The sequence below is a fragment of the Tachypleus tridentatus genome, chromosome 1 (assembly GCF_004210375.1).
Source record: "Tachypleus tridentatus isolate NWPU-2018 chromosome 1, ASM421037v1, whole genome shotgun sequence".
Classification (NCBI taxonomy): domain Eukaryota; kingdom Metazoa; phylum Arthropoda; class Merostomata; order Xiphosura; family Limulidae; genus Tachypleus; species Tachypleus tridentatus.
In genome coordinates, this window is record NC_134825.1 from 156,045,699 (window position 1) to 156,073,009 (window position 27,311).

A 27,311-nucleotide genomic window follows, 5' to 3' on the forward strand; every position below is an offset into this window, starting at 1 on the left:
TGAACTTAGTATTATATTTTGCAGCACCTTAAAATTTTGTTAGGTTGTGTTGTTTTGATGTTGATGGACCGTCAGATACCGAACCACTTTAACTCATCTTGTTTACTAGATTAAAAACAAATAGTGCGTGCTTGATTGTATGTGCGACAAATCATTTAACTGAATAACAGGAGAACAAAGAATCAGTCACTTTACTGATACACACACGCAGCAACTATCTATCTTAAACTGGTCATTTATTCCTGCTGACCATTACTCACATTTGAATTAAAGGGTTGGGACCGTTCGAATTGTGTTTCAAAGAAAATTACATGTTTTAATATCATATGATAAAAGTTTGTTTGTTTGTTTGGAAATTTCGCACAAAGCTACTCGAGGGCTATCTGTGCTAGCCGTCCCTAATTTAGCAGTGTAAGACTAGAGGGAAGGCAGCTAGTCATCACCACCCACCGCCAACTCTTGGGCTACTCTTTACCAACGAATAGTGGGATTGACCGTCACATTATACACCCCCACGGCTGGGAGGGCGAGCATGTTTAGCGCGACGCGGGCGCGAACCCGCGACCCTCGGATTACGAGTCGCACGCCTTACGCGCTAGGCCATATGATAAAAGAAAATGAACATTGATAACCGTGAGATTTTTAGCAGACAGGCGTGAGACCACGTTAGAATTGCGCGAGAGTTGACTAGTATGTTGTAATTGAAAATCAAATGTTTTCTGAATTTAAAATAATATATGTTCTGTACATCATTCATGAAATGATCAGAATTTGGCTTGGAATTTGGACACTAATTTTAAAATAAAAAGAGCTAAAATTTAAACTGGTAAAATATCAGTTTTTGGATGTGCAAAATAGAAATAACTTTCTTCTTATTCTGTTTATAATTATTCAAAATGCTCCAAGATATGATTGTAAATATTTATTTTATATTTTGATTTTCTCATTTTTAAACTTACGACTGCCAGAGGACACTTTCCTGAAAAATGTCGGGTATAGTGAGGAGTATTTGTAGTAAGTGCACGGAGCAGTGTAAGTAGCTTTATTCAATTTAAGTTGGGATTAGTTTGATTTCTAAATTTTTGTTTTTAATAAAAATAAACAATAGGTTGATACTTTAAAATTTGATAGCAAAGATTTTTTTCAATATGTTAAAGGTAAGCAAAACGTTGGAATTGGGACAGATGCAACTTCATTGCCCATGTTAAAGTTCAAATTAAATTAAAATTATATGAAATTGAAAGGATGTTGGTGGTAAGCATAGATATACAACACTTTATTGTTCGTTTTTGATATGTCAGTAGACAGTGAACGTTTACTTGAAAACTGGAAAGCTTGCTTAGAAAGTTACCTTAACAATTATCGACAAGTTACTGAGTTAAATTCTTAAAATTTTAGAATTACTTATATGTTTATTAAAAGAAGCTTCATAAAATCGTTTAATGAATATGACTGAGATTTATCATGGAAACACCAAAGGAAAATACTACCTTAGTGATCTGTTATATTTTTGTTGAGTTTGTTTCTTGTTACTTGCAAAAGAAAAGAGTATGGGTTCAGTGTACTTATGTTTTTAGAAACACTTTTGTTTAGGTGCCACATAAAAGGTTGTTCACAAAATCGCCTTGCTATAGTTTGAGAAGAGACTAGTTAATTGGATTTTGTAGATGAGAATGAGAAAGTAAAAGGTTGTTATTAATAAAATCCAGTTAACTGAATCCTTGTTATTAGAGAAGTACCTTGTGAGTCTCTGCTAGGGTCTTTGCTTTTCCTCATTTACTTTTTGGTATTGATAGGAAGATAGTAAATCATTAAAATTTCTGATAGCATTAAACTTTTGAGAATTTCTAGCTCTGTTTATAATTTTGGAATTGAACAGAATTACTGATCATTTGATGTATTGAAGAAGTGCTTAGAAGATGATCTTTGATTCCATAATATATTAAGTCCAAAACATTGGAATGCTGGTTAGCATGACAAAAAATTGTTTTACTAATAGACCAACTGGTTTGAAAAGATTTTAAAATTCTGCTCAAAGATGTTTTGCAAAGTCATTTATCAAAGTTTAAAATATTGTTGGTTATTCATCATGGTTTCACTTGGGGGGAAATCTTGCTTAGCTAATTTTTTGACATTCTTTAAATAATTATTTTTGATACAGATGATGGTGGGTATGAGGATTTGATGTTTCTGGATTTTGACAATGTTCCACATGAAAGATGTGTACAAAATTATATCTTTAGATATGGCAGATAAGTTGGCTAATTGGTTAGAAGAATGGCTAAATGGGAGAAAGCAAAGGGTTGTTATAAATAGAGGTACCTCAGTACTTAGTGTTAAAAATTTTTACTCTTTGTAATTTACATCAGTGATATAAATAAAATATTAATTCATAAGTTACTTAGGTTACCTGGTGATATTAAGATCTTTGAGTTTTGTTGGCTTCGAGGAAGATTATGGCACTTTATAAAATAACTTAGGTTATTTGATGAGTTTGGCAAATAAATGTGAAATAGCTTTTAACCATAATAAATTAATATATGTGGGTTATCATATCTTGAATTACAAGTATAATTTTGATGGGAATCAACAGTTTTATGGAAAAAAAGGATTATGATGTTCTGATTAATCAATTTCTCAAGCAACAATGCAAGCAGTGCTGTTACTAGTGGTAGTAGTAGTGGTATGCTGTTGGTAGCTGTAAGGCAAATAGGATTTTATGTTGTACCTACAGAAGTGTTGAATAGAAATCTAGAGAGGCTATAATTTCTTAGTGTAGGTTAAATATAGAGTATTATATTTAGCTAGGAGCTCCTTGTCTTCATAAGGACATTGAATTACTGGAAAGGATTCAGAGGAAGACTACTAGGATAATACCTGGGATGGGAAAGCTGTTATACAAGGACATGTAGAGATCTCTAAAAATTTTTGTCTTGAAAACAAGAAGAGGTAGAGGAGATCTGATCAAGGAGTTTAAGACTGTTAAGGGAATTTATAATGTTGTTGCATCTTTTTTATAGGCAATGGCAATTGGTAGGACTAGGGGAAACAAATATAAATGTTGGTAGGAATTATCTTCAGCTAATACAGCTTTTGTAACAGAGTAGCTGGTCACTGGAGTAAATTGTCTTCAGACGTAATGGAGGTATTTAATTCAAAAGAATTTAAGGAAAGGCTTGATAAATATTTTAATGATAAGGGCTGGCTTTTAGTATGTTGTTTTCATTTTAATGTTTAGTGAATAGGCTGGTCTAGATAGATGAACAGGACCCTTGTTATCTGTAAATTATGTATAATAAAATACAAACAAAGAAACGTTTGGTCCTGTAAAGTGTCTTTGCATATTTTTGAGAAAAAGTAAAAATTTAAACCCATTTTTTATTTTTTGGGAACTTATCAACTCTCATCGGAAACCCTTGTAAGGTGTCAGCCACCAGTACTACCAACAGCAACTCCTTCCATAAACCAGTCATCTATTTTAAAAACAAAACTGTCATAACTGTATCTGAGCATCTTTCCAAGTCTCACATCTCCTCATCCTTTCATTTTCAGAATATAGCAAAGAAATTAGAGGCTTTTATTTTGTTATTTCAATATATTATCTTGTACATTTCAGTAACATCATCTGTTACTCTTCCCAAGGTACTACATCCTATTCTTGTAAGATAACCTTTCTATCCTAAGAATCATCTTAGTATCTTCTGTGAAATACACAGGGAACCCTCAGCAGTAATTCATGGAATAAGTTGCAGTAATTAACTTATTTTTGTTTACATTTTTTATCTTATTCTATTAGAAACTTTGTAATGAGGAAAGGCATGGATCTACAAACAATTTTGGGCATATATGGTTTAATAAAATATCTTAAAGGCCAATGGGGACAATATGGATTTTATTGGTAATTGTAGAGATTAAGTAGACAGTTTTGTCATTTATTTTATATTTTATATTGTTACTATATCTATATATGAACTTGACATACATTGGATGCAAGTTATATATAATAACTTCCTAACAATAATTATGCAGAAGTTTGGGAAAAAGCATAACTTAATCATTCCTTATTTTAATATCAGACTTTCTCCATACTTGGCTTGTTTGTAATACATTGTTAAAAGAGATTGTGTTATGTATTCAAATGGTATTTCAGATACACCTTTGACTTCCATTGGACTAATCCAGTCTAAGACTTCTGATATTGAACAAAATCATTTCAAGTAGTTATTTGAATTTTATAATGGACTGATTAAGGAAAATGAGAAAAAAACCCCATCTAAAACTAGAAGTTTTTTATGCTGTAATTTTTGTTCTCTTCTTCAGTGTTGAAATCCACTACAGTCTCAAACTTCTCTTATCAGTGGACCTTGCTATATAGCCCATTGCATCGTAGGTTATCTGCTGAAACACAGTTAATAACAGATCCTGTAGAAAAACATGAAGGTATGCTTTAGGATACGCCTCATATTGTGTGTTTTTATGTAAATATTTATAACTTGTAGTTACAAATGTCGCATATTTTAAAAACTGAGTACAGCAAACACAACATTCTGAAAAATGAGTATGACAGTGTATCACATTGTATCGCATATTTTAAAAACTGAGTACAGCAAACACAACATTCTGAAAAATGAGTATGACAGTATATCACATTGTATCGCATATTTTAAAAACTGAGTAAGCAAACACAACATTCTGAAAAATGAGTATGACAGTGTATCGCATAAGTTTAAGTCAAAGTATTTTGAGTTTGATCTTTTGTAATTTTGCAACATTTATTTAATAACTTCTCAGAATATAGGAGATGAAAGCTGGAACATGTTTTATTTATCTTTTGTAATTTTGCAACATTTATTTAATGTAATTTACAAAAGATAAATAAAACATGTTCCAGCTTTCATCTCTTATATTCTGAGAAGTTTTATATGTAAAAACAGCACTTGTAAGTTTTTTCTAGAATTTTTGTGCTAGTATTCCCACCCCAAAAGTACAGCATAAAATTTGCTAACAAAATAATGTTCCTTTAGAATGTGACTACCTGTGGCTTGTTTTATGTGTGATTTTTTCTTTCAGTAAGTGGTTTTATTACTAAAGGTTTTGTCCCTTCCCTTTTTATGATGTGTCAGATTTAGTTGTGAAACTTGCACGTGCCTGTCTTCCTCCTTGCATTTAATTTGCTCCTTCCATTGTGTCCTTGTTTCCAGGATATCTCCATTTCTGACATCAGCCTCCCTTGATATTTTGTTATTAAATTTTTGGGAGTTTTTCTTGTACTTTGAAATCTTGGGATGATGCACCATCATTTCAGCTCATTTCTTGCTTTTTTAGACAAGGGGAATCTACAAGGTTTCTCATTAACTCCAGCCTTTTGGAGTTGTCCCCTCTCCTGTTCTTAGTTTGCTTGTTACTATCCATTGCCTCCACATCCCATCTTCTGAAGGCTGGCTGTCACAAGTCTTTTGAGGAATCTTGTTTCTGTAGTTTCCCTCAGCTCAATCTTGTGAAGTTCTACTTTCATTTTGTACACATGTGAACTCACTTTGCTACAGACTACTGGACTACTCAGAGTTTGTTGGGTTTTTTTTCTTTGCCCTGTCTTTCCACTTCTCTTTCCTCCCTAAATCTTGGGCTGATTTTGAGGGTGATTGGGTGTTTTTTTTATTCACCATTTCTTCCCTCTTATTTCCTATATTCTATGTGGACTGGTCATTGCTATTTCTCTTGTACTGCCAATTTGGAGGACAATTAATATCTTTTCTTGCTGTGGGATTCCTCTTCTTCAAGTGACTTCTCATCCAGCTAGTTTATTTTTCTATTGATGATGCCTCCTGTTTTTCACATCTCATTACATTGGTCAACTCAAAGCTCCTCTTGCTTCTGTCTTTCTCAGTATATTGTATGAAATCTTGCAGGAATGTGGATGATCACCAACACATTAGTTTAATGTTACTTAGGCCACATTGTGCTTTCTGCTAATTGGAAATTCCTCTCCCTTCATTCATCTTTTCCCACTCTTTACAATGGCTTAAACAAAGGGTACAAAACTCTAACATAATATTCATTGATTTATCTTGTTGTTCATTTTTGTTTGTTGTAAGTCTTTTTAATTATATTCCCTCCTAAATATTTGAAATTTACCATGTGCTTTCGTCTTTGTTGTTCAATAGCTATTTCTAAATTCTCTCTTATTCTACAAATATTCATAACTTCAGTTTTTGTTTGTTATCAACTTTGTTCTTCTCTCCTGTCCTTTACACCATGTATTTAGTATTTTTTAAGCTTTCTTTATTTTCTGTCACAGTAGCTATATTTTCTGCATGTGTAAAGGTGTTTGGTTGTCAACTAGGCATAACTTCTTCAGACATTAATCCACCTAAGTAACAAACAGTCAAGGTGACAGCAGACTTTCCTGTCTGACTCCTGACTTCACATCTTGCTAGCACTTGCTATCTTTATTTATGGTAACTCATTGTCCAGTCTATCAGTGTAAGACCTTATGCAGATTATTTCAATTTGGTCTAAGCACCTTTCCATGTTTATCCCCTTTCTAACTCCTTTTTTTTTTTTTTCAAGAACATTAATGAAAGAACCCTTGCTTCCATTATTTAAAGCTACTGGGTAGGTTGGTATATAGTTAAGGTCAGTGTTATTCCACTGGTATGAGACCAAGTGAATGCACACCTTAATGAGAAGCAAGGCTCAGATGTTACCTGGAAGTGTTGTATAGGCCACCCCACTACACAAGGAACACCATTCCTGGTGGTTAAGTTAGACTGATGGACTTTGCATTCTTCTCACGATACAAATATTGGATATTTACTCACTTCGCCTGATTATTCAAGTAGATATTTCACATAAGTATTTGTCTAGTATGGTATGGTATGATGTACTGTCCTCAGCCACAATACTCACCACCTGAACTTACCACCTGAGAAATGGCCAGTTGAACAGTCTTAAATTCCACCCACCTGTGAGACTCTTTAGCACCATGCATAAGGTTCTTGACAGTCTTTATCTCTGTCACCTTTACTGTGCTAAGAATATTTCCTCCACGAGAAGAATGTGGTTTACTACCAAGTAATGCCCCACAAAGCTACCCTTCTAGTGGATGACACACTCCAGGGGTTTTTCCCTTCCTGATGTTATAATTTCAAAAAGGAGCTCTTCTTGGTAAGTTTTTTTTCTCTAAAACTTGTTCTTCAATACCTTATAGTAAAAGGATTCTTGATCTTTGTTTTGCAGAAAGCTAACAATCTTTCTGAAATACATTTTCAGGTAAGGGAGGAAAGTTGGCATTTAAACACCAATTAAAATAAACGTTAGGCACTTTAAAACCTTACTACGTTATGAGGCATATGTACAGTAAAATTAGGTGTTGTTGTTTTTAAACAAAAAATTTTATGAGATCAGAGTTTAGTATTATTATAAAACTACATAGACTCCATCTCCCCAATCAATCAACTGCATAATCTTCATAGTACATTCATCCAACATTTAATGTTAATCATGCATTAGAACTAGCTTGTATCTGGTAATAAGACCTAATTATTATTCAATTCAGTCTTGCTATTAGAAGTATACAAATTTAAGTGTTATCAAAATAAAACTTATGATATCCAGTGAATCATTATATTCTACTAATAATTTATCTGTTTACTGATATAGGTTAATATTTAGAAAATATTTAATTTAGAAGGTATTAATATTGTTGGTGAGTTAGATAGTTGTATGGACAACATCAAGACAGAAACTGGTTTTCATCAGAGCATAGAGAGTGCCTGATTCAAATGTTCAAAACTTTCACATCAATTTATTGTCAGTTTCCTCAAGTTGTGAATGATAAAAACATTAGGGGATAAAAAGTATAAATTTTGAAGATGCAGGCCTTTGGTTGTATTTAGAAAACACTGCTACTTTGTTAGGCTTATGGACTCACCTGTCATGTGTTGTATATTGTTAGAATTCATCTGTTCACAGGATTAATGTATAAATGTAAAATATATCTTAGGTTACTGATTGTGGCTGGTTATTTTGAAAGTGAAAAAATGATCCTGGTGAAAGAGATGGCTCTTCTGTCAATATATATGTTCTCGTGTAGGTAATTAAGAAAGGAGATTCTCCCAAGCTAACAGCATTCAACAATATTTCATCTAAAAAACAGATTATACATTTAATGATTTCATATAGTATTACTTCTCAATAACACAAAAATTTAAGTACCATATTATATATACATTCTCTTTTTTTTAAGTAATTTGCTTTTATTATAATAAAATAATAATGTTAATTTTAACACTTCAAAATAAAAGTCCTATGAATAGTGGCTGTTATCTATAAATGTTCACTGTTAATCTTTTAACTAGATATCCTTCTGAGATTATAAAATTATTCAAAATTTTGTGAAAGTAAATAAAAATTCAAAGCCTTAGAATCAAATGGTTTATTTATTTTGTAACTTTTAGGTATATTTATTTTAATATACCCATTATTATCATTTTAGCAGCATATATTTTGAAACATTACTAACTTTTTAAAGACAACGTATACATTTATATGCAGACTAATTGAATTAAACATTTTTTTTTCAAAGGTGTAAAGGAACCACCTGTGACTGATCCCTTAAAACATCCAGATTTTTTTGAAGTTCATAAGTTGTTTACTGTTAAAGATTTATTTGATGCAAGAGTTCACCTAGGGCACAAAGAGGGAACACTTGATGAAAACATGAAATCGTTTATTTTTGGTTCTCGCTTGGGTCACTTAATCATTGACTTGGACCAAACAGCATTCTATCTACGACAGGCTCTGAACTTTACTGCTCACATTGCATATTGTGATGGGATCATTTTATTTGTTACCCGCCACAGACAGGTAAGTGAAGGCTTTTTTTTATTATTATTCGCCCCAGTCCTGTTGTTGCATGGATGTTACAATAAAAGTTTTAAGATTCAGGCATGTTAGTATGAAATAATGACATTGAAAATGTATTTTCTTAAACAGATAAAATTAGTGAAAGAAACACAATTTATTGGTTTGAAAAATATTGTAGTTTAAGGGTGAATTAGAAAGGATCTTAACTGTGTACAAAAATAATTAATTTGAATGAAAGTTAACTTCCAGTATGTTTCACTAATCTGTAATATTACTTAGTTTTTAAATGTTAGCTATGAAAATAGTCTAAAGGTTTGGACTTTTTTTAGCATAGAATTAAAAACACAACTGATTCAGTTACATAAAATTCTTAAGAGCTTATATAAACTACTTATGATAAGTTTAAAAGTCCAGATCCAGAACTGCCTTTGGCTTAATTACTTCACTTTAAGAGTTTTAAACTTGTAGAATGGTTTGCCAGCTGATTGTTTGCTATATTCACTTTAAAGGCATTTAGCTTTCTACTGGATGCAAACAAGCTATTATTATTGTGAATTAGCTAGTACTTCTGTAAATGGATATCTGCCATCTTTCTGATTTTTACAATCAGTTATTTTGATGTATTGTTGCCCCAAGCCTTTTTAATGCCATTAATTTATTAAACATTTGCAAATTTATCAGATTTCTTTCCATCAAGAGGAATTGTTCACAAATGTTCACACACTTGAAAATTAATTCTTGAAAGAAAAATCAAGGATGGATTCATTTATGTTACTGTATTCTTTGATAGATCGTTTAGGCAGAGTATTCATGATGAAACTTTATAGAATGGACGGCAACTGCCAGTTATGGAGACACAAGTGTAGAGGATGATGTTTCATTAACATCTATAAAACCAAGTTTCTACAGACTTTATGTCGACAACACTTTTGTTATTTGGCCCCACGGTCATGAAAACTTGCCAATCTTCTTAGAACATCTCAATTCTGTAGACAAAAGAATCCACTTCACTATGGAAATAGAGGAACAAAACAGTCTATTGTTTCTTGATGTACTCATCAGCAAACAAGCAAGACAAATAACCACATCTGTAAAACCACCCACATGGACAGATACCTATACTTTCAGTTCTATCATCCAGCCTTGATAAAATGTGATATAATCCAATGCCTAAACAAGAGAGGAGAAAAAATTTGTAATAAGACATCCATTGAAGCAGAACACCAAAAGATCGTAGAGAGTTTTAAACAGAATGGTTACACCTCCTTCTTCATCAAAAACTCTTTGAAGAAGATCACAACAGAAAGAAATTATCAGAAAATCACCACCATTTACCTACCATACCCAAAACATTTCAGTGAAAAACTCAAACTCATAATCAAAAAATTAAACATAGAAGTCCGGTGGAAATCCTACAATACCTTAAGGTACATTCTAGTAAAAAACAAACAGCGACCTACCAAAGAGAACCTCAAAAATGTCATCTATGAAATTCCGTGTTTCTGCAATGATACGTACGTTGGAGAAATGGGAAGAAAACTTGCAAAAAGTATAAAAGAACATAAAGATAGTACAAGACTCATGAAAACACAAAATACAGTCATTGCAGAGTATGCCACGTCAACTGGACACAGAATAAACTGGAAGAAAACTAGTATCATCAACACAGACAAATTCTGGAAGACAAGAAAAATCAAAGAATCATTTTATATTAACACTATTAAACCTTCACTAAACAGAGATTCTGGATTAGAGGTGAGTAACCTATGGCTACCATTGGTTGAATCTACAGGAAATCTCTCCTCCAATCATAACATGCTCTCCACAATCCACCAGGATACTATAAAAGACAGACAACACACACACACACACACACACACTTACCTAAAAACGAAAGGCGGCAGACTTTCGAAGCATTGTCATCTACACTTGTGTCTCCACAACAGGCAGTTTCTGTTCATTCTACAAAGTTTCATTATGTTACTGTGCCTCTGCTTTGGGAAGAAGTTTGAATTCATTTTGAGCAAAGAAAAGATCATAAGAATAAACAAAGACCCTACTGAAAACATGATATACAGTTAAAGATCTTGTGCTGATTTTTTAAGAAGGAAATTTCACAAAGATGGTCTCAGAAAATGTTAGGATAATGGTACATTGCCCATCTAGAAACTAAGTTTGTCTACAATTCTTTTTTTATTCCACAAAAGTTTAAACATTCTTTTACAAAGTTATAGGGAAATGTTTTACTATATAAGTATATACAGTAGTGTTATATAAACTTTTAGTTTGGTTACTCACAACTCATAGAATTTAAGTTGAAAAAATTATCTTCAGTAATTTATGACTTTGTTAGGAAAAAAATTAAGTTGTAATCAGAAGCAAGACTGACAAGTAGCAATTAAGTTAAAAATAACTAAAAGCCTTGAGAATTATTCTAATAAGTTTACAATAATACTATTGAAGGTTTCAAAGGATAAAGAAGTTTTTTTGTGCTGTTAAAGCAGTGTCAGTGCTTGACAAATGATACAATTTTTTTTGTGCTGTTAAAGCAGTGTCAGTGCTTGACAAATGGTACGAGTTTTTTCTAATCTGGTTTTAATTTTTTTTTCAACAAATTTTCCAATGTAGACTTCACAGTTTGTTGAAAAAACAGCTAAGGAATGTGGAGAATTTTCACACACCAGGTACTGGAGAGGAGGAATCTTCACAAATGCCAATATGCAGTTTGGCACTGTCACTCGTTTACCTGACCTTGTGATTTTTCTGAACACTTTAAATAATGTTTTTCAGCCACACGTGGCAGTGAGGGATTCTGCTAAGATGCACATCCCAACAGTGGGAATTGTTGATACTAACTGCAATCCTAATCTGATTACTTATCCAGTACCAGGAAATGATGATACTCCTTGTGCTGTTGAACTTTATTGTAAACTCTTTAAACAAGCCATATTAAAAGGGAAATCAAAACGGAGAGAAATGGAATGAGAAGAGTAACCATGACATCCCATGATTGGTGTGAAATAGGTAATAGTACGAGTAATTCAGTAAAATATACCACAGATTATAAACATAGCTTATGAGAAAATACGTCTCATAAGTAAAAATATTTCATGTAAGAGTTAAAAACTCAGTTTCTTTACTTGGATTCTGTGTCTTGATAAGACTTAATTTATAATGACAATAAATTGGAGTTTGAACAGTGCAGTATGAATGTGTTAGAGAATGCATGTATTGATAGCTAACATTTATTTTATGACCATAAAATATCTTTGAAATCACATTTTTGATGTATTTGCTAATTACATTCACATGAAAATGTAATTCTGTTTCCAGTGTCAGTGTGTAAACCCTTATACAGGTATAATATAATGTCATGTACAAAATTAGCTGAATTCATTTGGCTGAACCTTTAGTGTCATTCTATAGCTGCTGTAGTGTGAACTGATTTATATTCAAGGTGCTAATAACGTTTCCTTCAAGAAACAAAATTTCTTGAATATAGCATCTTACAAATGAAAGAACAATATATTTATGGAAGTTATTTTAACGGTAATTAAAAATTAATTTTAGATTTTTTAAAACTCCATAAAACATGCATATGTAACCTAATCAAGACTTAATTTTAAACAACTGATTCTATTTTTAAAATATTAACTTTTTTATTTTTCCAGAAAATGGCAAAGAAATGGTTTGTCACCAAGATATTGAAATTACAAATGAGCAGTGTTTGGATAACTCAAAACTTAGGGGTAGCTTTTTGCTTTTTTTATAAGTTCAGGAGAAAGATGAGTGTTCACACAATCATTTGTTGTTTATAAAATTTTGAAATGGGTATTTTAACCATTAAATTACTGACTAACTTTTATGCTGTTCATTATCAATGAGACCTAGATATTGTGTCATATTGAGCAATTATATTCCTACCTATGTGGAATTTTCATATAAATTGATTTTCATACAAGTATCAGGTAGATCTGTTTTAATAATGGAAAGGATGAAAAGAAAATTACTGAGTTTTTTAAGGATTCTTACATTATGTAAAAAATATACATCTTAAATTATAATAAATTAACTATATATAATCATAAATTTTTAAGCCATAAACAAAACACATTAAACTTAGTATACTGATATGGTTCAATGTCTACTATATTGAGAGCAGGAATGCTAACTTCAGGAGGTAAGTTTTATCTTAGTTACCTCCACACAGTAGTAACTTACTTTCCTTATTTTTTATTTTCATTTTTTTCATATTATTGTGTTTCTTTTTCTCAGTTGAACTTGGAAGAGCAGTCACCTTCCCATAACTGTACAGGCAGTGAAGGGTGATGTAGATGTGGGATGTTGTGGGCACCCACATCTTGCTCTCCTAATTTCTAATTTTATGTGAGACTAGCGAATTGGAGGTTAAGACTCGCAGATGGTGTGCCCCCTCTGCATTGTGGGTCCTACATCCACAGTGACCTCCAAAACTTAGGATACATTTTATAATCCACATGATCTTTAATGCAGTCCTTTCTCATGATTTTGTTTACTTATTTAACTTCATTTAAATGTAATTATTTAATTTTACAACATATACAAAGACACAGTACTGCAATCTTCTTGTGGTTGATCAACACTGAAGTATTGAGCTCCTCTTATGCTTTGGTCAGAGCCCCCCTAATATTGACAAATATGATTTACAGGTTCCACAACTGTTCCTTGTACTATGATGGAGAAATTATCTTATAGTGCAGCCAACCTTCTTCTAGGTTATAGATGCCTCATACCTTGGTCCAGTAGGCTGACTTCTCCTGGCAATGACTCTTGAGTATTGGGAGCTATTCTAACATAGGGTACTGTGTTATCACTGTGGCATCATAAGAAGTATTTTTAGCATTGTTTGGGTTTAGTGCTTGTGTTGCTTCTGCAATGACTGTCACGTAGGTGTTTCTCTGTATCCAAGGAGTAATAATTCCTGCCCGTAATGTTGAAGTTCCTTCACTGATAGCAAAGACACTCACTAATTGTGGTGGTAACACTGATCCACAAACCAGCTTAGCATTTTACAGAAACCTATCTCCCCTTTGCTTTCTTAAGTCTTGGACAAACTAAGCACTTGAAAGGTTGTCTTCAGCTTTTAGATGAAGAGGCCCCATCAGATATCAGGAGCAGTAGTGAACTAAGTTATTGAAGAGATTCAAAGTTGTTATGATCATTAACTATGATTCCCATTATTGGTCAAATATCTATACGTGCTTCACATGTTCCCATGCACTTTATCACTCATAAAACATCTACCCTGAGAACCTGAGAGTTTCTATGGGTCTCTGATTGACCAACTATCTGTGGCCATGCTGCCCTTTTTGTCCCTTTTCAGGTAACTAGTAAACACACCATAATCTCATTCTTCTTTGTACCTTCAAGCAGTCACAAAACCGGTTCTGGTAGGAAGGAAAAAAATACACAAGGCTGCAACATGTTCCTACATAGTTAAACTGGACGGTTTAGATGATACCATTTGTAATTTTGATCATTAGTCTTTGCCAGTGATTTAATTGTTTTTCTTTGAGGACTTTATTATATTTATAAATTGTGTCGTAGTTACAGCATGAATTACAAGGTTTGACAACATGGACGGTAACTACTGCCTTCCCATTTTTACTTGCAGCTTCTATTTTAATGTTTCAAAACTTTATCTTGTAATGAAACAACTTTAAGAAAATATTCAGTAAAACTGTTTACTTGATATAAATATTTCAATTTTTCAAAGACTAATAATGTTTTTATCATATGACTACATACATATGTGGAATTTGCAGATAATGATTTTTGTTCAAATATATACATATATTTTTTTAAACCAAAAACATTACCTGTAAATTGCATGTATTATTTATAATCATATTAACTTGCAAATATTTCAACAAGTTCAAGTCGAAATATCTTATGCACAAAGAAGTCCAGCAGCTTTTTTCTTAGCAAAGTAATTTTTTCACAGGTTGGATGAATGTTTGGGTCACTATTTTCTTGGTACTAGAATTTACCAATAATATGCAAACTGCTGGTTATATCGTGATAGATTAGTATCTGAAGGTACTTGCACTGGTCCATTATTCCATCTATTTTGCAAATATCTTTTGTTAACTTAACAGAAAAATGCCCCAAAGATAACACACTGCTTCCCCCTTGATTTATTGTAGGTGCTATGCATTTAGGCAAGTATCAAAAATGCCCCAAAGATATCACACTGCTTCCCCCTTGCTTTGTGGTAGGTGCTTTGCATTTAGGTAAGTATCTTTCACCTTGTTTCTGTTGGATGTACAACCTATGCATTCAACCAAATATTTCAAACTTGGACTCATAGTCCATAACACCATTTTTCAATGATCAACAGTCTTAGTTTTTGTACTTGTAAGCAAATTTCACTCTCTTTACGATATTTGGAGATTGAAGTAAACTGACCAAATATTTCATTTTCATTGATTCTTGATACTGTACATCTGGACACTTTTCTGTCATTTGGTACTTGGTAATTTATCTCATGCTTAAGATCAATAGCAATTTTATTCTGTCCAGAAGGCTATATAAACAAAGATACTTAACATCAGTATCATTGAGTTTAGGTGTTCTCCCTCTTCCTTTCCTAGTTTCAAACTTACCTGTCTTAGTCTCACGATCTAAGATGTACTTGACAGTGTTTGGGGAGGATTTCAAATTTGAAGCAATTTGTCAGAGAGTCCAACCAGTATTGCATAAAACGTTTATGTGAACTCTTCTGACAGTTTCTTGTCTTCTTAGGACACAACATGACAACAAAACTATATATATATAATGTTAAACACTGTTTTTATCAAGGTTTGTTTGTGGAGTGCTATTAAATTGATTTCTTCTAGCATATGCTGGTACAGTATGCTATATCCTTGTTTGTTGTTTTTTCTATATAGTTAAAACACAGCATGGGGTACCTGGACGGTTATTTCAGACCCTAAATTTGATCAGTATATTCATTCAAGAAGAACCTGTATAACATGCCCTTGGAACAAGAAAATGAGAATTCTACAGAATGATAAGTATTCTTACTCTGGTTCATTCAGTTGTCAACAGGGATCAGTGAAGCATTACCATAGTGTTAAAATTTACATTCTGTGATGGCATGGAAGAACTATCTCCATAAAGTGGAAAGAATGAGAAAATATTCCCTTGCTGTAACACTCTTTGCACAGTACTATATATTCTTCATGGTTAGAAAAAATCTGCAAACAAAAGAAAGGGGAAAAATTGTAAAATATCCACAAAATATCAGTCTCAACACTATAATTCTTATAACATTTATATCCCAGTGGTTGTTTTAAACATTTTTAATAAAATATTTGTCCCAACTTGCTAGTGAGTACATGACTTTGTTTCATTACAAAAGTATGACGTCTTAAGGATCACTGTTGTTGTTTATTCTTATTTAGAAACAACTTTAGGTGAATGTCATCCAAAAGTAAATCACCAGCGTTGCTGTGTTTTGAGAATTTGACGTGTGGTTGTAATTACATGGTATTTATATTATATATTATTTTAACTTAGTACAATAATTTAACACTAGATGGCAGTACATTAGAATGCTTTTGTTTCTACAAGGTGAAATGACCAAAGAATTTTTATTTTATTTGTCTTGGTGTTGATCTGATCTAATAAAACAAAATGTTTCGTGTTTGTTATGCAAGCAATAAATTACTATTGTATTCGACGTTAAATGAAGCTGCACTTCACCTTCTCGGTAAGAATGTTATATTAGCAGACCTACTAGGTGGTTAAGGCGCTCGACTCGTAATCTGAGGGTCTCGGGTTTGAATCTCCTTTCAGTCGTGGGGGGCGTTATCAAGATACGGTCAATCCCACTATTCGTTCGTAAAAGAGTAGCCCAAGAGTTGGCGGTGGGTGGTGATGATTAGCTGACTTCCTTCTAGTCTTACACTGCTAAATTAAGGATGGCTAGCGCAGATAGCCTTGGTGTAGCTTTGCGCGAAATTCAAAACAAACAAGCCTCCCAAGCAACTTCTAAGGCTTTTTTCTTTTCATTTATCTAACTTAACGTTTAAAACCTGTTCAGTTGCCATATATTCTGTAACAGCATGTAACATTTTGCCATTTAATGCTTAACGTGTATAAAGTTTTATATTCAGATAATCTTTGTTGCTCTTTTTTGCTTTTTACTTAAAATTGTTTAATTCAGTATAAGATTCCTTGAGTGGCTGTTTCAGAGACATCATATATAGGAGCTTAAATAGTTTGTCCCAAATTGCTAGTGAGTCCAGAAATTAATATTATAATTTGCAAAGTAAGGAAGATTATTCCCATCTGTTAGGTACAAGAGCTATGTTTGGAATAGGTCTCAAAATCTGTTTATATAGGACTTATCGATAAGAATATAGTAACTTCGCTAAACAAAAATAACCTGTTCTTCAATCAGTTACAACCTGTATTTATCAATGTGTTTTTGTAATTATTTTAAAGCTATTTGTGAATAAACACTACAGGGGGATATGTATGGTTCTTAACTAGGTTTATTTACAATCATGAAGGTGTTATTTTATACAAGTGTGTGTGTTGGTAAAATCATTGTTTATGTGTCTATCTAATTATATATTCAGTGTTGGTTCCCTCACATGGCCCGGCATGGCCATGTGGTTAAGCCACTCGACTCGTAGTCTGAGGGTCCCGGGTTCGAATCCCCGTCAAACCAAACATACTCGCCCTTTCAGCCGTGGAGGCGCTATAATGGAGCAATTGATCGATACTTTAGGTATCAGTTACATTTCTTGACGTTGAACTGAAAATCTGCCTACTTGAATTTCTTTCAGTGTTCAGAAATGTTCACAAGCGAAAATATACAATAATTTAATTTCGAAACCATATATACAACATATTAAACTTTAAAATGATAGATTTCACGTGCTCCCTATGAAATATTTGAAACGTAGTAGTATGATACACGTGTACACGTTCATTTGCTTGTTTTTGAATTTCGCGCAAAGCTACACGAGGGATATCTGTTGCTAAGCCGTTTCTAATTTAGCAGTGTAAGGTAGCTAAATGGAAGGTAGCTAGTCATCACCACCAACCGCCAACTCTCGAGCTACTTTTTTATCAACAAATAGTGGAATTGACCGTAACTTTATAACGTACCCACGGCTGAAAGGGCGAGCATGGCTGGTATGACGGAGATTCGAATTCGCAACCCACAGACTGCGAGTCAAGCGCCCAAACCGTCTGGTCACGCCGGGCCCTATATGTTAAGAAACGAGACGAGTCATGATGATTTGGAAGAGTTATCCTTAGCCGTGTGGTATTCAGGTACTCTGTTATCCAATAGACAATTTTAATGGGGTTTACAAAACGCTGATTCAGACGATTCACTGCATAGAATAACCTCAAACTCAGACAACAAAGCTAAAAAAACATGCAAGTGAATAAGTGAAATTAAAAAAAAAAAAAGTATTTATTCATGAAGTTGTGTATCATATCTGTTTACCAGAATGGGTGGCCTCTGATTCACAGGTTGACTAGGGTGAGATATCTCTTAAAATTTCTATACTGGACAGAAGCAAGAATAATTGGACATGCGTCTACGTAGGCCGAAATGAAATAATAAGCTAATTTAACGTTATAGTGTACATGGAAACATTAAAAAAAGGTGGAATATGATATTTCAACGCTCCTTATGTCACCGATTATTAAAAAAAAACACACTAACATTCCAGTTAGTACAAGTATCTGTACCATCACTTGAGATGAGTTTTTACCTCTTTGAGGAAAACGGACACAGGATATAAATGATATGGATTTTTAACTGCTGACATATGGAGTCTCTAGTGGAATAAACGGATGAGTATATTTACAACGTTTGAAATATTTATACAACAAGCAGAACATTTTAATGAAAATTAGACAGATTAAACTCAATATATCAACTAGTTAAAGAAGGTTGCAATTCGTGTCTTGTTTTAGTTAGTACGGGTGTAAATAAAAAGTGCAACACCATAAACATTTATAAATGTTTTAAGTTTAAAATACTTCAGAAACACAAACGCTTTGTCAAAAATTTTTGGAAGATAGGAAGATTTAAAAAATATAATACTCAAATGATAAAAATGTAATATATATTTGCCAATATTTAATATTACATAAATATACATATGTTGATATCGTTGATTCATTTTCACTCAAGTTATATCCTTTAAATTATCCATCTTTTAAACTTTGTATCGTTTTCATATTTATCTGTTTAGGGATTGTTTGTTTGTTTTCTTATAGCAAAGCAACATCTGGCTATCTGCCAGAATCGAACCTCTGATTTTAACGTTATAAATCGGTAAACTTACCGCTGTACTAGCGGGGCCTGTTTAGGGATATTTTCAATTATCTGAGCTGCACACACCTACTGATTAATTGCTGAAATTTAAAAACATATATTTCATAGTTTAATAAAACGGCCTTGATTTTTGTAGACTGAACTGAAAGAAATTCAGTCATGCCGTAACTAATAAACTTACTTTCATAAAAGCGAACTAGTAGTTGATATATACTCGTGTACGCGTCATTTCAGACCTTTACTGCCTAATATAAGAGTGTTGTATTGTTTGTCTGCTTTAGTGCCAAAAGCCCCGCTGGATTAGCTGCAGGTATCAACTCCGAATTCTAGTGTTATAAGCCTTGCAAGTTAACCATCGAGTAACCAGCTGACGAAAAGTATAATGCACGCCACGATAACAACTAATTAAGTTAATTTAAACATAGAGTATGGAATTTCCAAAGAATAAATAAGGATGTTATTTAAGGACTTCTTTAAAACAATTTTCTCCCTTTGTAAATAAATTTAAAAATTTGAATTCAACATAGTAGCTTTTAATATTTATTTTAGTGGCTCATGGGAATTTTAAAATAAGTTTAAAGAGATAAGCTCTCGGGGTTATCACCCACCAAAAAATAAAAAGGTTGTTGATTCTTTGTAATTAAACACAAAGCTACACAAAGGACTATCTGTGTCCTGCCCATCACACATATCGAAATCCGATTGTTAGTGTTGTAAACCTGCAGACTTAACGCTAGTCTTCTGGTGGACTAAACCAAAAAAAGAAAATATATATATGGAGAAAACAGTGTGATTTGTTATTTCCTTCTCCCATAGTGAGTTTTGTGCTTTCAAAATAGCCTTTTAAGCTTTGCATTTAATTGTAAGATGTGTCTCCATGATCAGAAACAGGAGATAATTCTGTGTACTGGTTCTCTAAAGTTGTTGTGTTTGAATAACTGCATAGTACAGCAAGGTTCTTTATAAAACAGTTTGACAAATGAACTAATATTTTTTCGAATTACTGTGTATAAAAAAGGCTTAGATTTTATAATAGCAATGAAATAATATGTTACTGGAGCTAAAATATATCATTAAAGTATGTGTGACACAAAATTAGACAGTTAATATGTGGTAGACATCCTGAGACCCCTTAAGTCATAAAAGGTTATCACAACAACGCAAATGTTTTGCAAGAGTTGATAGGCCGAGAATGGCTATCTTACGAAAGTATGTATTTGAGTGTCTCCACCATTCTCACCATGTTACCGAAGAAAAAAAGGGGGGGGGGGAATCCGCACTTTGGGACATCAGTGCGTCATGTGGTTAGACAAAAGTAGCGAAATATAGCAGTGGAAGTTGTTGACTAGCTGCTTCCCCTTCGGTTAGTCTGTTCAAAATTAAGGATGGCTAGTGCAGCTAGCCATTTTGGTAGTTTTGCACAAATATCCGAAAACAAGCAAACAACACTCAGTTCTTTCTAAAACTGATGACAGCAGGTTAAGTCCAATTGTATTAATGCAAGAAAATTTTAGCATAAAATTTGATTATTTAATTAATGTGGATTAATTTACGTTTCCGGCTGCTAGTTTAGAAATGGATTAGGCCCGGCATGGCCAAGCGTGTGAAGGCGTTCGACTCGCAATCTGAGGGTCGCGGGTTTGAATCCCGGTCGCACCAAAAACATGCTCGCCTTTTCAGCCGTGGAGGCGTGATAATGTCACGGTCAATCCCACTATTCGTTGGTAAAAGAGTAGCCCAAGAGTTGGTGGTGGGTGGTGATGACTAGCTGCCTTCCCTCTAGTCTTACACTGCTAAATTAGGGATGGTTAGCGGAGATAGCCCTCCGTTATCTATTTCACAGAATGTAACAGCTAGACATTATTAATTAATTAATTGTTTTCAGAAAGCAATTGAACAAACTAGCGAGCTGCAGATCCGTTCTATCTATTTATAAATAACTTGAAACTAGCTAATTTATGAAAGGATAAAAACAAATCATGAACAGCGATAATAATCATTGATTAATAGAAATATTTTGTGAGTTCTCTTGTTGAGGAGAGGTGGGATGCAAATTATATAAAACTTAAATAGATTGATTCTGAATCCCACCCTGGTTTTATTGTATAGTAGTCCAACACTCAAGTTACTTGTTTATTTACGTTAAAATCTTTGAAACGTTGCAAGGTCTAATAATAGACAGGTAAGATAATAATACTATTAATCAGATGATGTCGAGAAAACCCACTTGTAGAGAAATATATATGCAAAAACGGCTCGTTTTGGTTGAGAAAATGTTTTACATAGAAGAGCGAACAACGTTTCGACCTTCTTCGGTCATCGTCAGGTTCACAAAGAAAGAAGTAACTGACCGGAAGCTGACCACGTGTTTGGAAGGGGTTGTGTAACTGAGTGTTGGAATGTAGAGGGCGATGTTAGATGTTTGAATATATAATTTTATTTATTTTATTATATTAATATAGGTATAAAGGCGTTCCTTTATATTGGTTTATTTTGGGTTTAAGTTGTTGTATAAGTAAGGCTTCTTTAATTTTACATTTGTTTATGTTTGTTTCTTTATTTAGTATTTGAGTGTTTTCTATGGCTATGTTGTGTTTATTTGACTTGCAGTGTTCGAAAACGTGTGAAGGTGACTTTTTATGTTCTTTGAATCTGGTTTCCATTTTTCTACTTGTTTCTCCAATATAGAAGTCGTGGCAGTTATCACATTGTATTTTATAAATAATGTTGGTGTGGTGTTTATCAGTGTAGTTTTTACATAATATAGACCTCAGTTTTGTGCCTGGTTTTTGAATAAATTTGGTATTAACTGGAATGTAATATTTTGTTACTAGTTTTTGCCAAAACCATCAACATAATTTCACAAAACAGAAAACTAAAAATCAATCTTACAAAAAGAGACATTAATTGCATTAAAAACCTAAAACAAGACAAAAACATAAAAATTCTAAAAGCAGAAAAAGGTAACGCTATAGTCATAATGAACACGAATGAATACATCCAAAAAATGAAGAACATCCTATCACACACGAACAAATTTAAACCAATACACATAAATCCAACAAAGACACACAAGACGCAACTGAACAAATTACTACTAAAAATGATAAAAGCCACAACAATTTCACAAACACTTTATTCCTACCTACGTAAAACCGACTCACGCACACCACAAATATACGGCATCCCCAAACCTCATAAACCAGATTGTCCATTACGACCAATAATGTCCACATATGAATCGTTTAATTACAATCTTGGTAAATACATAGCATGGGCATTCTCCAAATATGTAACATCAGTCATCTCATTCATCAAAGACTCTTAATTTCAAGTCTAATCTAAATCAACTTAATCATAAAGCCTTAATGGCCAGTTTCAATGTTATATCCCTCTCTACAGAAGTTCCAACCACTGAAGCCTGCAAAATAGCCTTAGAACTCTATATCCGAGACCCTAACCCAACTATAGACATTCCCAGCAACCAATTAACAACCCTCATAGAATTCACCACGATAAAGACAAACTTCATGTTCAACAACCACAACTATATACAAACAAATGGCCTAAGCATGGGCAACCCAGTATCACCAGTTCTCGCCAATATTTTTATGACACAAGTTGAAACACAAGCAATTAACACAGCATTACATCCACCACTATACTGGTACAGATATGTAGATGACACGGTTGCGGGATTCAAATCTACAGAACACACACTTAATTTTTTCAATCACATTAACTCTATGCATCCCAACACTAACTTCACATGTGAACAGGAAGAAAGCAATCAAATATCATTTCTTAACCTCAAAATTACAAGAACCGACACAGAATTCAAAACAGAAATCCATCGAAAAATCACCCATACTGGACTATACATTCTTTGGGACTCAGCACATGAAACAAAACAAAAACTCAACATACTAAGAAACCAAATAAACACAGCCATAAAACTATGCTGACCAAATAAAATTAACGATGAATTAGACAAAATAAAACAAGACTTCATCAACATCAATAAGTTTCCCCCACAAACCGTAGAAAACATTATACGCACACACCTAGACAGAAAGCAAAATCAACCAACTAAAGTAAATATATCTCACGAATCAAAAAATCACGAAACCATATACTGCTGCATACCATATATTCCTGACATCAGCAGACAAATAACCAACACTTGGCAAAAACTAGTAACAAAATATGACATTCCAGTTAATACCAAATTTATTCAAAACCCAGGCACAAAACTGAGGTCTATACTATGTAAAAACTACACTGACAAACACCACACCAACATTATTTATAAAATACAATGTGATAACTGCCACGACTTCTATATTGGAGAAACAAGTAGAAAAATGGAAACCAGATTCAAAGAACATAAAAAATCACCTTCACACGTTTTCGAACACTGCAAGTCAAATAAACACAACATAGCCATAGAAAACACTCAAATACTAAATAAAGAAACAAACATAAACAAACGCAAAATTAAAGAAGCCTTACTTATACAACAACTTAAACCCAAAATAAACCAATATAAAGGAACGCCTTTATACCTATATTAATATAATAAAATAAATAAAATTATATATTCAAACATCTAACATCGCCCTCTACATTCCGACACTCAGTTACACAACCCCTTCCAAACATGTGGTCAGCTTCCGGTCAGTTACCTCTTTCTTTGTGAACCTGACGATGACCGAAGAAGGTGGAAACGTTGTTCGCTCTTCTGTGTAAAATATTTTCTCAGCCCAAACGAGCCGTTTTTGCATATATATGATAATACTGTGTTCGATAGCTGCAATTTAAATAGCTAGGTGAGAATATAAGTGTTTAAGTTTGATTATGCGTGTTTTTAAACCCCTAGCAGAACATTTTTTATTGTCACTTGACAGTGTGCAGTATTTCAGTTACAAACTGATCTGCTGTATAAATCTGAACACCGCTTGATCACACGGACAGCATATAAAAACTACTTCTTTTGAAACGCTGTCTTCAATATCAAAATAATTCTTTATCGTGTACTTAACTCCTACTAGACTAACCGGAGTGAAGTAATAGCAGAAAAATTGGTTAGATCTGGCTATGGAAAGATTCATAATATATACTTTGCACTTGTGGCTTTGTAAACAAAACAATATATACATATATAATGTTTTAATAACTATTTATTCGTCTTATTTCCTGCACTGCATATCCAACGTCTACCTCAGCGTTTCCAAACAGTAACTGCGTGTTGAAATCACTGATCTCTGTATAGAAATATAACTAGTATTTCCTTATTTGGTAAAGTAGTTGATGCGCCCTCTACCTAACGTTAACCAATCACATTCTCTCCGGTCACATGGGTATCCAAGTAACGTCGCTGGTAGTTTTTAAACAGTACACTGTTATTTTGTGTGTGTGTTCATGTTATTCACATTTGTATAAAATATTTTGTTTTCTATGAAGAATATTTATTTTCCGACCATGACGGCTAACAAGAATGACAACACAGGAATTACATTCAAACAGCGAAGATCACTCTGTAAGTTTTTCCCCTTTCTATAGACTAAAAATGTAAGACTAGAGATGGAACGTTGCAACAGTTCTGTAGGTGATGTTTTATAATTTACATAGTTACTTTTATTTGTAAATTCAAAGTCGAATAGTAAAAATTAAGGTGTTTCATGAACTGCCTTTTTAAACTGGAAGCATATTTCAACCATATGAATCAAAGTTAAATTTTTATTTTCAAATATGCAGATTTACTAAGTATTTGTTTGTTTTGAATTTCGCGCAAAGCTACACAAGGGCTATCTGCGTTAGCCGTCTCTAATTTAGTCGTGTAAGACTAGAGGGAAGGCAGCTAGTCATTACCCCCAACTCTTGGGCTACTCTTTTACCAACTAATAGTGGGATTGACCGTAACATTATAACGCATCCACGGCTGAAAGGGCGAGGATGTTTGATGCGAAGGGTTGTCGAACGCCTTACTCCAGCTGGCCATTCCGGGCATTACTAAATGAAATACTATATATATATATATAGTATATATGTTTTAAATAGATAAATTTTAGGTCTGGTGTGGCCAAGCGTGTTAAGGCGTGCGACTCGTAATCCGAGCGTCGCCGGTTCGCATCCCCGTCGCACCAAACATGCTCCCACCTTTTATATTATTCGTTGGTAAAAGAGCAGCCCTAGGGTTGGCGGTGGGTCGTGATGATTAGTTGCCTTCTCTTTTGTCTTACACTGTTAGCTTAGGAATGGCTAACGCAAATAGCCCTCGAGTACCTTTGCGCGAAATTAAAAAAAAAAAGAAGATAAATCTTATAAGTGAGTTTGTTGTTGGATTATTTAGTTTAACATGAATGAAACAAAACCTATTAAGCATAATATGGAATTGTACTTAGATTTAAAGTTAAAAGGTGTACAAACTATAACGATTATAAACGAAATATATCTTTTCACACAACACTTTTTGTTTAAACATCTTGTCTTTGTGGACAATCGCCATAATTGACTGAGATCTTAGATTTTTTTCTGGATAAGGTGATGTAAAATAATGAATTTTTAAAATTACGGCATATAAAATTGTAAAATTAGACTGTTCGTTTTCCTTATTTCACTTCTGCTTCCTTTCATATTAGTATCAACTCTTTTCTTTATTTTCACTCTCTCCTAAAGTATTAACAAACCGTCGGGTACACTTACGCCAATAACAGAAATGGCGTATTGTTTTATTCCACTAGCGGGTAAACTCACTTTTCAGGCCTAACCGTTTATATTTAGGCGCCTGTTTTGAGATGGTTGGAAAGGTATAATAGTTGTGAATAATACATTTTTGAAATTATGGTAACTAGAAATACAAAAATAAATTATGTTTTTGTAAATTTCTTGTGTATATTTGTCTACATCGCATTTGTATCTCATTTGAAAAAGAATTATTTTAATTCGTGCAGTGTATTAGCTGAAGAACATCGAAAATGAATGAAGTTGTGGTTATCATAATGTAGCTTATATAAGAGTGTAGATTACATAGCAGGTAAATTCGTTCTTTGTGTACGAATCTTATTTAATATTTAAGTCTAATTATCGATCTTTAGACGCCTATTGGAATTTTCTTAAAGTGTAATGATATTGCGTTATTTATTGGTCAGAGAAAAGTAAAGGAAAAATTAACGTGTCTCCTTGAGTGTCTGTTTTTATTTCTGTGTTAAGTTAATGTTATAAACGTCGTAGTTTTATACGTCGTATACTGCAATGAACGCACACGGCATTCACCTTTGTATTTGTGTAGATGTACCATTGTATAATTAGGGCTAATACGAATATTGGGTATCCATATGAACAAGCAGGCATAGACTCACGGATTTACTGACACACATTGTTCTTTTAATTACTTCAACAGTTGGAAATAATTCTAGGACAAATTAGGGAATCAACTTCAGCATAAAACTGTGTCACCTACAGGTTAGTAGTTCATCAATCATTTACGTTTACTCTGTAAGTGTAAAAGATACTGGGCATGTGTTTTGTGATAGGATTCAATTATTTTGTGTATTCAATCAGTTAACATACTTGATCACATATACGGTATTTGTCTGACTCAAACATTGTATCTGATTATGAATAAAAATGGAAAAAAATATGAAACTCGTGACTTGCTTAATTTTAATCCTAAATATTAACATACTATTTTGTAATTTAGTACAAATATCTGAAAAAAGAAAGAAAATGAGTTGGTAAACGAACAAACCAAAAGAGTTACACTTTTCTTCTGCACTGCTTCATGAATTTTTACATCAAACATCATTAACTATGTAATATAAAATAAGAGAACCCATTTGAATTATGGCTATACTATTGTGCCATTTAAGATTACAGGATATTTCTGGCCTTCTTCAGTTATACCGCCACCTTATCAAGTTACGAAATTTAGCAGATCAACTGGATTATCATGGGAGGTATATTATTCACATTTTGAAATAAATTTAAAAGTGAATAGACGGAATAGTGATAAACAAGCTAAGCTTTTCATATTGACGCGCAGTTAAAAGTGCCAGCTTTAACAATACTAAACAACATTTCACCAACTACCAGA

General features: G+C 33.2%; 2 protein-coding genes across 4 annotated transcripts in view; both read left to right on the top strand.

Annotated features, from left to right (window-relative positions):
- The first annotated feature begins 883 nt into the window (after positions 1 to 883).
- mRpS2 (mitochondrial ribosomal protein S2) lies at positions 884 to 16,232 on the top strand. Its single transcript, XM_076459549.1, has 5 exons — positions 884 to 1,032; positions 4,321 to 4,440; positions 8,588 to 8,868; positions 11,497 to 11,892; positions 15,798 to 16,232. The coding sequence occupies exons 1-4, from the start codon at positions 987 to 989 to the stop codon at positions 11,851 to 11,853; spliced, it is 804 nt and encodes a 267-aa protein (XP_076315664.1). The 5' UTR covers positions 884 to 986; the 3' UTR covers positions 11,854 to 11,892; positions 15,798 to 16,232.
- A 32-nt stretch (positions 16,233 to 16,264) lies between these two features.
- LOC143228275 (microtubule-associated protein 1 light chain 3 beta-like) overlaps positions 16,265 to 27,311 on the top strand; it is a 42,038-nt gene continuing 30,991 nt past the window's right edge. For all 3 annotated transcript variants that reach the window (XM_076459557.1, XM_076459565.1, XM_076459571.1), the window contains exons 1-2: positions 16,265 to 16,398; positions 24,680 to 24,755. In XM_076459557.1, the coding sequence (XP_076315672.1) occupies positions 16,330 to 16,398; positions 24,680 to 24,755 (145 nt within the window). In that variant the 5' untranslated portion in view covers positions 16,265 to 16,329. The remainder of the gene's footprint in view (positions 16,399 to 24,679; positions 24,756 to 27,311) is intronic.

Excerpts from the sequence above, each read along its gene's own strand:
- mRpS2 (XM_076459549.1), top strand. The coding sequence starts at position 987 with ATGTCGGGTATAGTGAGGAGTATTTGTAGTAAGTGCACGGAGCAGT. Across the intron at positions 1,033-4,320 it reads TAGTAAGTGCACGGAGCAGT|TGTTGAAATCCACTACAGTC; the intron begins GTAAGTAGCTTT and ends TCTCTTCTTCAG. Across the intron at positions 4,441-8,587 it reads TCCTGTAGAAAAACATGAAG|GTGTAAAGGAACCACCTGTG; the intron begins GTATGCTTTAGG and ends TTTTTTTCAAAG.